This window comes from Mus musculus, chromosome 14 (assembly GCF_000001635.26).
Source record: "Mus musculus strain C57BL/6J chromosome 14, GRCm38.p6 C57BL/6J".
Classification (NCBI taxonomy): Eukaryota; Metazoa; Chordata; class Mammalia; order Rodentia; family Muridae; genus Mus; species Mus musculus.
In genome coordinates, this window is record NC_000080.6 from 12,319,461 (window position 1) to 12,334,253 (window position 14,793).

The following is a 14,793-nucleotide window of genomic DNA, read 5'->3' on the forward strand; positions in this document are numbered from 1 at the left end:
TCTATAAGATCCATAGGAATTGGGAGTGGGGGAGGAGGCTGCAGCAAGTGTGCTGTTGAAGACAGAACTAGGGGTGAGTCTGGGGATTTCATTTGAGGGAACAGAGGTAGAGGTGGAGATTTATTGTCAGACTTCCTACTTCCCTGCAGGAGCCTAAATACCAAGTTTTCAGTGAATCTTTGAAATAGTAATTGCAGCACTCATGCAGTACCCCAAGAGTCCAGAAGGGAGCATTGGATCCCCTAGGAATGGAGTTAAGAGAAGGCTGTAAATTGTCATGTGGGTGCTGGGAGTAGAAACCAGGCCATCAAACCATCTCTCCAGCACTAACTCGTGATTGTTTTTTACTTATACAAATATAGTATGAATTCATGTGTATGGAAATTCATGTCTCAAGTGTGAGTGTGGCCCCATGGAGGCCAGAAATGGGTGTTGGATTCCCTTGAGCTGGAGTTATGGGCAGTTGTGAGCTGCCCAGCAGGGGTGGGTGTTGAGAACTAAATTCTAGACCTCTTAGGCTAGCAAGCACTTATAATTGCTGAAACCATCTCTCCAGTAAAGTTTTCATACCACCATTTCATTTTTTACACATACAAAAACTTCCAGGGCTGGAGAGATGGCTCAGAAGTTAAGAGCACTGGTTGCCCTTCCAGAAGTCCCGAGTTCAATTCCCAGCAACCACATGGTGACTTGTAACAGTATATAATGAGATCTGGTGCCCTCTTCTGGCATCTAGGCATAGATGCAGGGGGAACACTATACATAATAAATAAACACATCTTAAAAAGCAAAAACCTCCCTGACTACAAGAAACGCTTAAGGAAACCTAGTGAGTGCCCTTGGCAGTGATCTTTCAATATGTTTCTGACTGAGACATTAAGAAATGAATGTGGGACTGGTAAGATGGTTCAGTGAATAAAGAGCTGGCCATGCAGCCTGACAACCTAGTACTAGAACACATATATAAAGGTGAAAGGTCAGGACTGATACTACAAAGTCATCATATGACTCCACATGTACACTGTGGCACACACATGCTCACACTGACACATACAGCACACACACACATATGCATGAATGCAATTTTTAAATTTAAAAATGTACTTCACATTGAGAGGTGAATATGGGAAAAGCACAATGCTATACAGGAATGAACAGATCATAATGAAACTCATTGAGTATGCTAACTAAAACCAGTTTTAGTGAATTTCAAGGCTGAGGCTATAATTCAGTGATAGAACACTTGAGTACTAGCTCCAAGAGCTGGGTTCACTTAACAGTACCAAAATGAATACCATTTCATACTATAAAGAACTGTGGAGATGGCTCAGTGAATAGGAACTCCTGCTCTGCAAGCTTGAGGACCCGAGTCCAATTCCTCAGCACTACAGCACAAAGCCAGCATGGTTGCACATACCTGTAACACCAGTGTGATGGGGTGGAGATAGGCAGATTCTGAGAACTTGCTGGTCAGACAGCTTAGCTGACCCTGAACTTCTAGTTCATCAAGAGACCCAGTCTCAAGGCAGTGAGATGGGGAGTCATAAAAGAAGACACCTCATGTCCTGCTCTGATATACACCACATGGGCACGTATGTATGTATGTATGTATGTATTGTAAATATATATGTGTGTACACACACAAATCTCATACAGACACATACAAATCACATATCAAAGGAGATGTGCAGACACATAAAACAAGATTTTGTTTCAAAGAAAAAATTATAAAAGGCTATTTTTTTAAATCAAATAAGGGAGTTGGAATATATGGATTTGCTATTGAATAACCTTACAAGTTTCTTACTGGTTTTGTGAGTGGTAATACTAAATTGCATATTAATTATATTTAAAGAAAAAACCTATAGCTTTTTAAAGATGTAATTCAAATTTCATAACTTTAAAGTAAATTTCAGGCACAGAGGTAGACACAAACTATGTGGAGTGTTCTACATGAGTAGAAAGCTTATGTTGAAACTGAAGGTCACAAGTGTACCTGAGCAAAATAAAGTAGTATCCTGAACTTACTTTAAGGTAGCTCTTCAGAGAGAACAGTAATCAGGATATAAAGTGAATAAATTAAAAAAAAAAAGATAGCTCTTCAACTAATGGCTGCTGCTCTGGTGAAAAGCCAGGGAAGGGCCAAGGCAGCCAGTCAGGATGCCAGTGCTGCATCTGGGCTTGGGCAGGCTCAGACTCCTGTCAGAGCTGGTGTAGACATTCCCACAGTGATGTCCTGTCAGCACCAGTTAGTTTTCCAAATCAGGGATGCTAGCCTGGTGTGTTCTTTATTGTTCTGTATGTTCTCCCCATAAAAACAGGATGAGCCAGGAACATAGCTCAGTGGGTAGTGTTTGCCTATTGTGCATGATGTTCTGGGTTCAATCCCCAGTACCCCGTAAGCCCACTTGGCGGCATTGCTTGCAATCCCAGTACCCCTCCCAGGAAGACCAGAAGTTCACGGTCATTCTTAGTTCCACAGAAAACCAAACCTCCCTGGGAGTTAGGAGATCCTTTCTGGAAAAAAAAAAAGTTCAAAATGCAGTTCAATTTTTAAAAACTAAACAATAGAAGGACATCCTCTAAATGAGGCTGTGCCCAAAGCTGAGTGATGATAGTTAAGCTTGGAATGTATGGAGTAAACCACCCGCTTCTGTCTTCTCTCTGCAGATTTGGAATCCTACTCATAAAACTCTTGCTGGTCACTTGAATGCACATTCAAAATGCAAAGCCTGGGCTTCCGACTTCCAAAAATGCAATGCTTCCTGACATTTCCTTGGTTGCCTCTTGAAGTTCAATGTGAATAGCTGCTGCTACTTCGAGAGTGCCTGATAATGTCTATCACTGTGCAAGGATGTATGTCTCTCTGGTGACATCTAAATGTTGATCGTGTAAATTCTGCGGCAACACATAATGTATTTCAAAGGCATTGCCAAGTAGCATCAAAATCATTTTCCCCCAAATCTGGGTTTAACCTAACTGTCACATCAAACTCAAAGGAAAACAAATTACAAAGTTTATTTAGATGACTTCAGCTAATTAATTTTCTCCACTGATAATATTTTGAACTTTAGGTACATAGAACATTAAGTGCTTAAATCCTGTTGTTACTTGTAGTGGCTAATTTACAAAGCAAGCTGACTGCATGCATGAAAAAAAATTAAGACAATTTCTATTTTTGTACTAAGTAGAAACTTCTAACATTAAATACATCTATACTGTTTTTACTATGCCAGTAAATATACATTTTAAATGTTGCCATCTGAAAGCTATATATCTCTCTCTACCTTCCTTTTGCTAACCTATGAGAAGATGCTAATCAACTCTGATACAGCTGTCTGATGTCGTGGCTTAAGGTCCTTTTGTTCCTTCACGGATCTTGTATAGCAGTCACCTCTGGCTACGCCCGTCATTTCTATCCCCTCTCCATGCTCCTCTTTCCAGTGCAGCTTGATTTTCAAGCAGGTATCATCTTTTAAAAACAACTATGCTTTCAGAGGAGTGGCCCCACACCTGCTAGTAACTAGATCTATTGTTGACCTAAATCAGCCATGCCACTGATTAGCTTTGAAATGAACATGTGACACAACCCTGGCCATAGGCAGCAGTTAAAGAAGTCAGCCAAGATCATTTCTGGGAAAAGGTTTCCAGCCCCAAAGAGATGCAGAGATTTTGCTCATCTGGACATTGCTGGAGCTGCACATGAGGCTGGGCCCTGAGGCAACTTTCTGTAGCCCAAAGGGAAACTATAGACCTGGGGGGGGGCATCACCTTAACCCAGTCTTATCAGACTTGAGGCCCCTGATCATGGTTTCTTAAAATGCTAAATACTCAATTTTGCAGTCTCAGCCCCTTGCAAGTTGCTTTCAGCTAAGAGCTCTCAACGTCACAATCTCTGGACAGAATTTCAGATGAGACTACCAATCTATTATTTATAAGCAATTTGTAACATTTAGAGCAGATAAGGTGACTCCCACACCCCAAACAGCCCGTCTTTTACATCAAGACTTCATTTACATCATCATTTATCATGCAAGACTTGATATGATGTCAAAGGATTCGAACAGTTCAGAGGTCTGAAGCCAGGGCTATTACAGTGAACGAGGTTAAACAGAGAAGAGCAAGGGATATAGATGGCTGATGTGTTGATCCCCAGTAGAAGAAGGGAGGGAGAGCCATCACACATCTCGCTTTCACACATCATTATCCCCAATGCATTTGGAGGCATGACTAGAAGATGTCAGCTGCTACCAGGAAAGATCTTCACATTCTGGCTAATTATAAGACAAGCTGCACTCTTAGAAAGGCTGTCCAAATGGCTGAAGTTGTAAACACATCCCCTAGATGGGCTAACCTATATATTTCACGGCATGGTCCTGCATGGTGTATAGAAGTCATCATTTGACTTTTGAATTTGGGTATTAGCAGAGATGCTGATCCAATTCCATGCCTGGAGGTGGGAGTAGAGGGGACTGCGTTTTGGCAGTAGAGCTTTTTATCATAAAGGGGAGAGTGAGCCCCTCTCATTCAACCATTGATGAGCAATTAGCGGACAAGGATGGGCTGTCCTTGCTGAGACACTTTTTTAAAAAATCTTTTTCCCACTTCGAGATTTTAGAAAATATAACTGGCCAAAGCAACGGTAGGTAGGAGCTGGTTTCCATTATCAGAATGGAGATGTGAAAACAATGTATTTTACTCTGAAAAACGTTTGAGCTCCTTGAAAGAAAGGGACTTTGTAACTCTTAAATGAGAATAATGATATATTTTATGTAAAAGAGTTATATGCTTGGCTTGTGATATTTAAAGCAAAATGATCACAGCATATGCTTGTTTTATGTGATCTGAAGGGTGACATTCGATTTTAGAACATTGCCTGGCACACAGTAGGCATGCAGATACTGGGTGAAGGAGTATTTGTTAACTAATTGCTGGGGTTGGTATTTAAAAGGATGGAGACATTCATATTTCATTCATCTGAATAAACTATTCTTTCTATCTTCTTAAAACTTCTAAATAAGTTTAAAATCCTTTTTGCATGAGACAACATTAGAATAAATTACTTCTATTATTGCCTTGCTTTTTTAAGCTAACTTTTTTTTTTTTGGACTGGCAAATATATTTTTAAGCAGTTTCTAAAGCTAAATTAAGCTTGATAATTACGTGTAAATTGAGATGTGAGTGGCAATTCTATTTAAACTCTGAAATCCATTCTCTACTTGCCAGTATTCTTAATACAACATCAGGATTTCAGGGGAAAATGAGTAGAGGTTGTTAGTCATAGCTGCTTGTCATGGAAGCTTTCTTGGGCTTATTTCATAGATGCTTTTGTTTCATTTTTTAAAATCTTATAGTAATTCTAATCACTCGACATATCTTTCATTAGTAGGCAAAGATGTTACAAGCCCCATCTGAAACCACACAAAGTATACACTCTGTTCTACTCTGACCAGCACATGTACTGTTTCCTAAAGGCTTATCAAATCCAAGTCTTTGAAAATGCATACACTGTAACAGATTTTTTTAAAGACATGATGGAAAATATATACCACCCAGCTAAACACTCTCTTGATTTAGAATCGAGGCCTATATGTTTCTATTTCCATAGTGACTATGGCTGTGGAATCGACATGTTTTAATTTAGATATGAGATTATAAACATCATTTGGAGACAGAATTTATTTTCTTCTCCTGCAATATCTGAAAATTGATCAGTCTAAGTGCTGAGCAGAAGCAAATTCTGGAGCCAGATTGTGCAAATATTGGCTTCAGGGTCACTTACAATGAACAAAAGGTCAGTTGTGTTTGTTTTTCAGAAAGTTACAGATTTATTTTTTAAAACTTAGAAATAACAGAATTTGCTGGCGGTGGTGACACAGGCTTTTAATCCCAGCTCTTGGGAGGCAGAGGCAGCAGCAGGTGTATCTCTGAATTCAAGGCTAGCCTGGTCTACAGAGTGAATTCCAGAACAGGCAAAGCTACACAGAAAAACCCTGTCTTGAAATACCAAACTAAACCACCACCAACAACAAAAGAACAGAATTTATATGCTTTATAAACTAAATAAAAATAAACTAAAGTAGTTTCCAAACAGAGGTCCTCTGAGATATTTTAGGTTACACTAACATCTGTCTGTAAAAGAAATCAGGATAATTAGTAACTACCATTTTTACTGACTTTTCTTTGCTATATTTCTTTAGAAAAAATGGAAATGAGACATTTCATGCATATTAAGTATGAACAAGTGTAGTTAGGGTATAATGGATATTTAGGTCAAAGAGAACTCTAATGGATAGGGACATAGTATTTTCACATTTTACTTTTTTCAATGAATTGTGTTGAGCTCTGCTTCCCATACACTGGTGTCAAGGAGAGGTGGGCAAGCAGAAGACAGCTTCTGAGCAGAAGGGTGGACTGAGGGGAAGGTCCTGGGGCCTCCACAGTAAGGAGGTTGTTATGTGCTCAATGCAGGGCTTCTTAAACAGAGGCAGACACATATCCAGTCCTCAGTAACCGGATAAACATGGTGGGATCACTGAGCCCAGCTGGCACAGAGGCAGCCATCATTCAACACCTTGCAACCTGTGAAAGCAAACAGCTGCACAGTCTGGGAAGGGCAGTTCCCACATGTGTCCTACCTCTAGGGGGTGGAGGGGGAGGAGCTAGGGCTTGAGGCCAGGCTGACACGGCATGACCTTAATTGTATACATATGTGTATATATACATACATATATATATATATATATATATATATATATATATATATATATATATATATATGTGTGTGTGTGTGTGTGTGTGTGTGTGTGTGTGTGTGTGTGTATGTATGTATAAATATAATGTGTGTGTATGACCTTAATTGTTTATGTGTGTGTGTGTGTATGTATATATGTATGTATAAATATAATGTGTGTGTATGTGTGTGTATGAGAGAGAGAGAGAGAGAGAGAGAGAGAGAGAATATAAAAGCAAGCCAGAGTCATTACCCTAACCTCTGAACTGCAGCTTTTGCTTTGGGTGAATAAGGTTGGAAAATCCTAATCAATTCAATCTTTCCAATTCTTTCTGATTTGCATTTTGATTTTCTTTCTTGAGAATGGAGATAAATGGAAGGTTTACACAGCTCAAGGATTTCTAGCACTGCCCTACTTTCAGAAGTTGGTTCCTTCGTCTGAGGAGAGAGACAAGACAAGAGAAGACATTAGTTTGTTGAATTGTTACATTCAGCAGCATCAGTATAAGGCTAAGCTGAGCAGGAGGTTTCTCTGGGGCAAGTTTCCCCTCAGAGTCCCCAAGTATCTACCACATGATAACAGGAGGCTAGAACACTTTTCAAAGGGTTGTAAAGAGCATGTGCTTTTAGGTCTTCTTTGCTGAGAGACTAAGTGGTGCTTGCTGGTACTCAAGAGCCTAGGAAAAGCAATGAATATCAGAAGAGATGACACAGGCATTTGTTCAGTACTTAATGCACACATACTATGGCATTCTGGGATCCAAGGAATGCAGTGGGGAAGGGGTATAGGAAGATCTTTGCCCTAATGAACCTTATGTATCAGTTTGATGCAGAGTGGAAGATAATGTGTAAAGCCACAGAGGGTGATGAGGAGTATTTGTGGGAGGCAGGAGCAGAGGAAAGGGGGAACGATGATTTATTTATTTTGTAGGAAAAAAGTGTCATAGTTCAGGCAGATTGACAGGGGAAGCCTTTCACAATCTCAGAGGGCAACATATAAGCAAACACCCAAAGGAAGAGGAGAAGGGGGGCCTGGAGGAAAGCATAGCACACACAAAGGTCCTGAGGCAGGAGCTTGCTTGCTACCAATGAGGCCAGAATAGTTGAAGTGAAGTAGATAGATGAACTCTGAAAAGTCGATGTGAAGGAATGGGGTGAGACTTTGTAAGGGACAGTGAGGGATCGCCCTGAGTGGTCGAGAGTAACTCAATGGAGAGTTTTGATCATTGAGTGAGGATATCCAAAGCTTTCCAACAACTATTTCTGAGCAACATATCCAAGAGGGAAAGAAGGAAAAACAAGAAAGAGGATAAGTACTTGCTCCCTAAAAGTTTAGGTGTGAAGAATGCACGGGGAAGTTTACATCCTGTAGGGTGTTCTGAGATATCACTTGATAGAAGCCTTAAAGGATGCCTTAAAGGAGGAGCTAAAGGCAAAGTCAGGTGGGGGTGGGAAGAGAACATCAGGCAAAAGCAAAGGGATAAATAAGGCTTGCAGCCAGGACTGCAGCCAACATAGAGGCTAATCTCCGTACAGATGAGGAGTGGGAGGCGAAGAGAGACTGGCCATGGGCTAGAGGCAGGCTAAGCTAAGCTGCTAAAGGGACTGAAATGTAAATCAGTGACCCAAGACAGAAAAACAAATGTCAGTCATCACAGACAGCATATAGATAGAAAGGCTTTCATTTTGGAGAAAAACGAGTCCCACTGAAAAGAAGCAGGACCAAATTCCACATCTGGCCAGGTTCACAAGGAGAGAAGTCATTGAGCACAGATGGAGTTCAGTGTCTCCAAGCGCTTGCTTAGCCTGTCACGACTCAGGACCAACAGGAGCCTTTGGGAGTTTGTTTCTCCTACTGCAACATGGCATGCGCCTAGCAGGTTGGAAAAATTAAAAATAACATTCATCAAGTCCATGAACATAGCAAATGCCAAGTAAACTATAATTATCACGATAAATATATATTCTGCTCATTTCGGTTTCTTCTCCCCAGTTGTGAGCACAGGACACACACCAGCTGCACTTTGAACTTTGGGTATCATTTACAACTCATAGTTTTGGTTTCCAAAGAAGAGAAGCTTCACTTTATTCACAGCTTAGAATTGGTGCATGCCTACAATGTGCCAGACATAGGACTTGGCACTTGACACTCTAACCTTACCCTACCATGAGTTACTTGGAGTGTTCTGGGGAGCAAAGTTGGAAGGAACAATGAGATACATGACATATGAGAGCACAAAACGAATGAAAGGAAGACATGGACATGACTGAGGCAGAGAAGGACCAAGGGAGTCCAGCTCAGATGGTAAGGGAGAGAGAGAAAGGCTCTCCCGAAAGATACTCATCTGTAAAAGCCAAATCTGGGCCAAGGGCGCTCACCAGTGTTACTGCACTCCCTCATTTCTAGGAAGGACTAAAGCAGGTTACACTTCCCGAGGAGCAGGCGACAGGCCCAAGAATGAAGCGGAGGAGAAGGAAGGGTGCTTGGGCAGAGTAAAGAAAATGATACATACAAAACACCAACAGTCAGTAGAAGCAAACTCAGTAGGAACATAGCCCTTAGCAGAGAACTCAGGGAGCCAGGCATGGATGGAAGCTGCTGTTTGTCTATCCAGCACTGAGGAAGCTGAGGTAGGAGATTCTGAAGTTTAAGGTCAGCAAGGGCTACATATTATAAAAGACCTTGTTTTAAAAAAAAATCATGGGAAATAAAGCAAACGTCTCCTGAGTAGCAAGTACATGCTGTCCCGGAAGCTGAGCCCACACCACTGACTTCCAATGCTATTCCTTTCCCACCATCTCCTCAGAAGTCATGCAAAGAAAATGTTGTAAGCTCCTCGCCACTTGTGAGTTCTACAAAGCTCCCCTCCTGGGATGTCATCGCAGACACAGTACATTCTTCCAACACAATATTCCTTTGTGGTAGACAGTCAGTAGTCTTATGTCAATTTTATAGATTTGAAAGAAAACCATAGAGACTCCGTGTATCTTCTCAGTATTAATCCTAGACCTACAATTTAAATCCCATGTTTACTCTACCTCACTCAGAACAGCTAGCTCTGCTCCGGCTCTCATCCCTAGAGAAACCCACACACTTTATTATAGATGTGTAAGATATGAGGAATTCATGTGAGAGAAAAGGACGGTCAAGAGGAAGATTCTCCTAAAGCCATGCATTTTTATGAGTCAGCCAGAGCCATCAGGCACCTTCAGCTTCCTGCATCTTTCCCCTGCAAGCCATGCTGGCAGTGAACTTACCAGCTCCTTCTAGCTGTTACTGCACAACCCAGCTGGTGCTAACCTGTAAGGAATGGATCCTGTATCTTAAGGTTTGTGAGCCCATCTGAAGAGGAATGAGCACACTTCAAGTTTGAAGAAGTAGCTTGAAAAAAAAAGTGCTGAAAGAAATCTGATTCAGGAAGCTGTGTTTATCTTCCAAGGTCTCTTGAATAATAGCAAGATGACATAGTGTGTTGTCCTCAATTTCATGCCTTAGCTATCAGGACTTTCAGGGTTTATGGAAGTATATTATTTCTCTTGGTAACCCCTGTAGCTAGTATATGTTTCTCCTATCTCTGCCTTTGATTTCCTCTTTGTACTGATAAGCTTACTGAATGTGTGGGGTTCCGAGTGGTACTGTAGGAATGCATTTTGGTAAAGGAAAAAGAATAAAGCTTCTTGCTCCAAATGTGTTGCATGAAGGTGCATGACTATCATCCCAGATATTTAGGAGACGGGAGTTAGTAAGAACATTACAAGTTCAAGGCCAGCCTGGGCAACTTAGCACAGTTTGGAAAAATAAAAGCAAAAAGTGTGGAGTGTAGCTCAGACACAGAGTGTGTTTTCTCAAACCATACAAGGCCCTGTAATCCATTCCTAGTGGCTCACCTTTTTAAAAAAGCAAAATAAAACAAACAGAAGTTTTTTAGTACCAACATTTGAAGCCAGACTTCAAGCCATTTCAGGGTTTGCTCTCATAACTGTTTCTAGAGTCTGTGCTGAGAGCCCCTCCCCCATTTCTATTTAACCTTATTTAACAAGTTGTTGCTATATCATGGGAGTGTTGGGTGGAAAAGGAACCACATTGCCCTAAGAGATCTTTCTATGCAAAACCATCTCCATTCCCATCATGACATGTCATTTGTAACCTCTCTTGTCTCTGAGACACTCACTCTACCTCCTGCAGATGACACTTTTATTTTAAATACAGGTTTGTTTTGTTTGAGTGGGTTTTTTTGTTTTGTTTTTGTTTTTGTTTTTGTCTTTGTTTGGGGGTTTTGAGACAAGGCTTTTCCAAGTAGCCCAGGCAGGCCTCTAACTCAATGCCCTGTTTCTGAGTGCTAACTCCTGGGATTGTAAGTGCAGGCTATGACTCCCAGTGTATGTTTTGCTGCTTGGAAGAAAAACACAAAACAACAAACAAATAAATAAAACAACCCTTTTAGAGGAAAAAAAAACAGCCAGGGCTACGTAAAGAGATCTCCCAAGTCCCCCCCCCCCCCAAAGTCAAAGACACACATGTAAGAAGCATAGAATGTATCGGTCCTGCATGTCTGAAGATCCCCAAACATGATATTCAGGTCAACTGAAAATGCTGGGGAGGAGAGGGGCAGGGAGAGTAGGGGGTGTCTACATGTGTATAAAGTGTGTGTAGAATGTGTGATGTATGCATGTAAGCATGAAGGTGCATGTGTCTGAACAAAGGCAAGTGGAAGCTGGAATAGGGCATTGGGTGGCTTCCTCTATCACTCTTTGCCTTATTCCCATCAGACATGTCCCTCACTGGACATGAGGCCCAACCTTTTAATTAGGTTGGCTGGCAAAGGATCATAGCAAAGCTTGGCTTTTATATGGATGCAAAGAGATTCAAACTCATGTCCTCTTGCTGGCACAGCAAGCTCTCCTATCTGTTGAGCCATTCCCCCAACCTAAAACCATCATCCTAAGTTTTACATGTTCATTTCAAAGGATGGTAACAAGCAGATGAGTCACAGCTATACCAATGACTGCTTCAAATCTTACATTTCAAGGAACAAAAATATAATTCATGCTAACTGTTCTGGAAAATTCGGTTGAACAGCATGCGGTTTCTTGAGAGGTCAAAGGGGAGGTAGAAATTACAGATTTGGAAGGGTATCCTGTAGGAGTGACAGGCTGCTTCACGTCGCCTTGGGACGCACGGCCGCCAGTTATCTGCAGTTTGATAACTCTACTCAAGGGTTCCAGTCCAGAGAAAACATCCACCTGACCTAGTTACAGCCCCATATCTATTCCCAGCCCATGAGACTGGAATACGAGGGCTTTGCCTCACAGTGGCAATGCTCTGTGCTCAGTGAGAAGGGCAGGAAAGCAAAACCAGAATGCTCTTAAGCCAGAAGAAAGGGTAGTAAAGGCTGGACAGGCAAAGGCAAACAATGGAGCCATCCTATCAGCCACTCTCCTCAGACACCCTGCAAGCCAGCATGAGGAGCTTGTGTAACAGTTCACTCTACCGTTCCCCTCCCCTGACACCAAGGCTAGGACTCTGACTTCTGTGACTGCAGGAAGTGTGATCGAAAGAGTGGTATCCTGGAAAGCTCTCACCCAAAAGTCTGTTAAGAGTCTCAAGTTCCTAAGACAAGCAACCACCTCCTTGTGGAAAATATGGCCTACCCAATATAACTGTTAAACAGTCACATTTAAGTCAAGGATGTGTTGCTTCGGTGATTCCATCTGGAGACTTGGCTGGGAAACGCACGGTTGGGAAACATGGCAGCAATATCTCTTTCTATAACATTTTTCACTTTGATCAATTACCATTCCATTTAATAGGAAAATTGTATGTGGGTCAAAGGCCTACGCTACCAGCTGCCCAGGAGTGTTCTTTGCTTCTTGTTGGAATTCCTTAAGGGGAAAAAATCCTTTTCTGGATTCCAAGAAAATTTAAGTTGGGCCAATCAATGGGCACACTGGGCTGTGGGGGAGGGAGAGTTGCTTTCAAAATGAAATGCAAGTGGGTCAATTTGAGGGGACAACTAGAAGTTGGTCTGATTGGACTTAGTTCTTGGGTGCACCCGAGAGTTTAACTGCGCCAGAATAGAAGGTACCAACTATCAAATAGCCTTTACCATGGCACATTCCATTTGGCCATCATATTCTATTTTTCTTCCTGGTGTTCATCGATCTCTGAAATTATTTCATGCATCTTGCTTTGTCACCCAGCTCCCGCCATTAGGATGACAACCAACAAGGATAAAATCAGTTTTGTCACCACAGGTGGACCTTTAATAAGTATTTGTTATATTCCTACAGGGTGACTGCTTACAACATGGCACTAGGTAAGCAACTAACTCCTAGGAAGGAAAAAATTCAGGTATGGGGTACGCTCATAATCCTAGCACTCTGGCAGGCCTACGTAATGAGTTCTAGGTCAGCCAGGGCTGCAGCACAGGCCGACATTTTCTTCTCGGTGCTATCTGCTCCCATAAGCACTGGGTCAGGCCAGTGATAGAGATCTACCCTGCAGTGCTTCTGGCATTTCGTTTGCTAAAGAGCACTGCAGTCCTACGTGCCTCAGTGACCAGGTTTTCCATCATTTGAGTGGTAATAATAGGAGTCATAATTAGCAGTGAGATTACAAGCCATGTACCAGTCACACGCCAGGCATTTCCCACATTTTATGCCAATTTAGTCATATTCCAAATATTTCTTTAACTTTTTATTGGTCCTTTGTGAATTTCACATCATGTACCCATCACGTACCCCAGTCCACTCCTATTCTCCTCCCCTTGTACCTGCTTTCCACCCGTGCAACCTCCTCCCCCCAAATGAGAAAAAATAAAACGCTGGTGGAAGCTGTAGTGTCAGTGTGGCCCACAGTATACCCTTTTGTCCATTGCTTCCTTGCTAGCAAATGTTCGTTGCACTGATTCATTGATCTGGTAAAACGGCCTCTGGCTTCTGCTACTCTATCAATACTGGAACCTCCCTGGGACTCCTCTCAGATATCCATCCCGTTATTGCCCTGTCTGGTGAAGATTCTGTAATTTTGGATCTGTAGGACTGGTTCTTTCACACACTCCAGCATGAGGTAGATGTTGACGTGGGCCAATTCAAAACCCTGGGTCTGGACCTAAGAGGTCTCTAAACTGCAGGACTATGGATCCAGACATGGCCACCAGTGGCATCGCAGGCCAGTACCTGTGACATCACCAACTAGTCACATCAGGTGTTCCATACTTCCCTCCAGTCTCCAGCTCTGGCTCCTTTCACTGTGGCCACATTCTTCTGTTTCACTTTCTCTTCTATTTCTGTGCCACTTACTTGTTCTTCTTGGTGGCACCAGAGGTCTCTGAGTGTCTGGTGTCATCTCAGGACTGGTCTCAGGAGTGCTATGCCCTGCTCATGTATGATGGCACCAGGCAGGTATCATCTTTGCTATGGTTTCCCCCGTCCCCTCTCCCCACACCCAGGCCTGCTGGTTGTGGGTCTGGTGCTCAGCTCAGGCTAGCTGCCTCTAGTTTCCTCTAGCTCCCTCTAGCTCTCTGCCCAGGGTGCCCTGGTGCTGGACTGGTGGCGGTCTCAGGCTCAATTTTTTTCAGAAAGAGTTAGGCTACTGACCATTCAGATGTTCATAGGTCAGAACACTGAGTGTTGACATAGCCTCTCTCCTCTCTGCCATCTACTGACGCACATGTGACACAGCAGCCACACCTGCCACGCTTCTATCATATTCTGAATATTAAAGATTGTAAAGACAAAGCAGCCAGATCTTTGGAGTGTTAAGAAAAATCACCTGAAGCCGGGCGGTGGTGGCACACGCCTTTAATCCCAGCACTTGGGAGGCAGAGGCAGACAGATTTCTGAGTTTGAGGCCAGCCTGGTCTACAAAGTGAGTTCCACGACAGCCAAGACTAGACAGAGAAATCCTGTTTCGAAAACAAACAAACAAACAAAAACAAAAACAAAGCACCTGAAGCTGATATAAGGAGGAGCTGATGATCGTTGAAATCAGCTGCTCCATGGAAGCCCACAGCCCAGGGCATTGCAACCTGTGTCTGGAAACAGTGTAGTCAGACTTC

The 14,793-nt window shown here is 42.4% G+C and overlaps 1 protein-coding gene and 1 non-coding gene across 9 annotated transcripts in view; one reads left to right on the plus strand and one right to left on the minus strand.

Annotated features, from left to right (window-relative positions):
* Nucleotides 1–5,032, plus strand: part of 3830406C13Rik (RIKEN cDNA 3830406C13 gene) — a 40,340-nt gene extending 35,308 nt beyond the window's left edge. For 4 of the 8 annotated variants that reach the window (XM_006517989.4, XM_006517988.4, XM_006517991.4 and 1 more), the window contains exon 6: nt 2,671–5,025. In XM_006517989.4, the coding sequence (XP_006518052.1) occupies nt 2,671–2,769 (99 nt within the window). In that variant the 3' untranslated portion in view covers nt 2,770–5,025. Of the gene's footprint in view, nt 1–2,670 lie in introns of all 8 variants that reach the window. The other 4 variants (XR_001781107.2, XM_006517987.4, XM_030247731.1 and 1 more) reach the window with 4 other exon arrangements.
* Nucleotides 5,033–14,315: 9,283 nt separating this feature from the next.
* On the minus strand, nt 14,316–14,444 carry Gm24578. Its single transcript, XR_003951283.1, has one exon. It is a non-coding gene; the product is annotated as a small nucleolar RNA SNORA17 (small nucleolar RNA).
* Nucleotides 14,445–14,793: the final 349 nt, after the last annotated feature.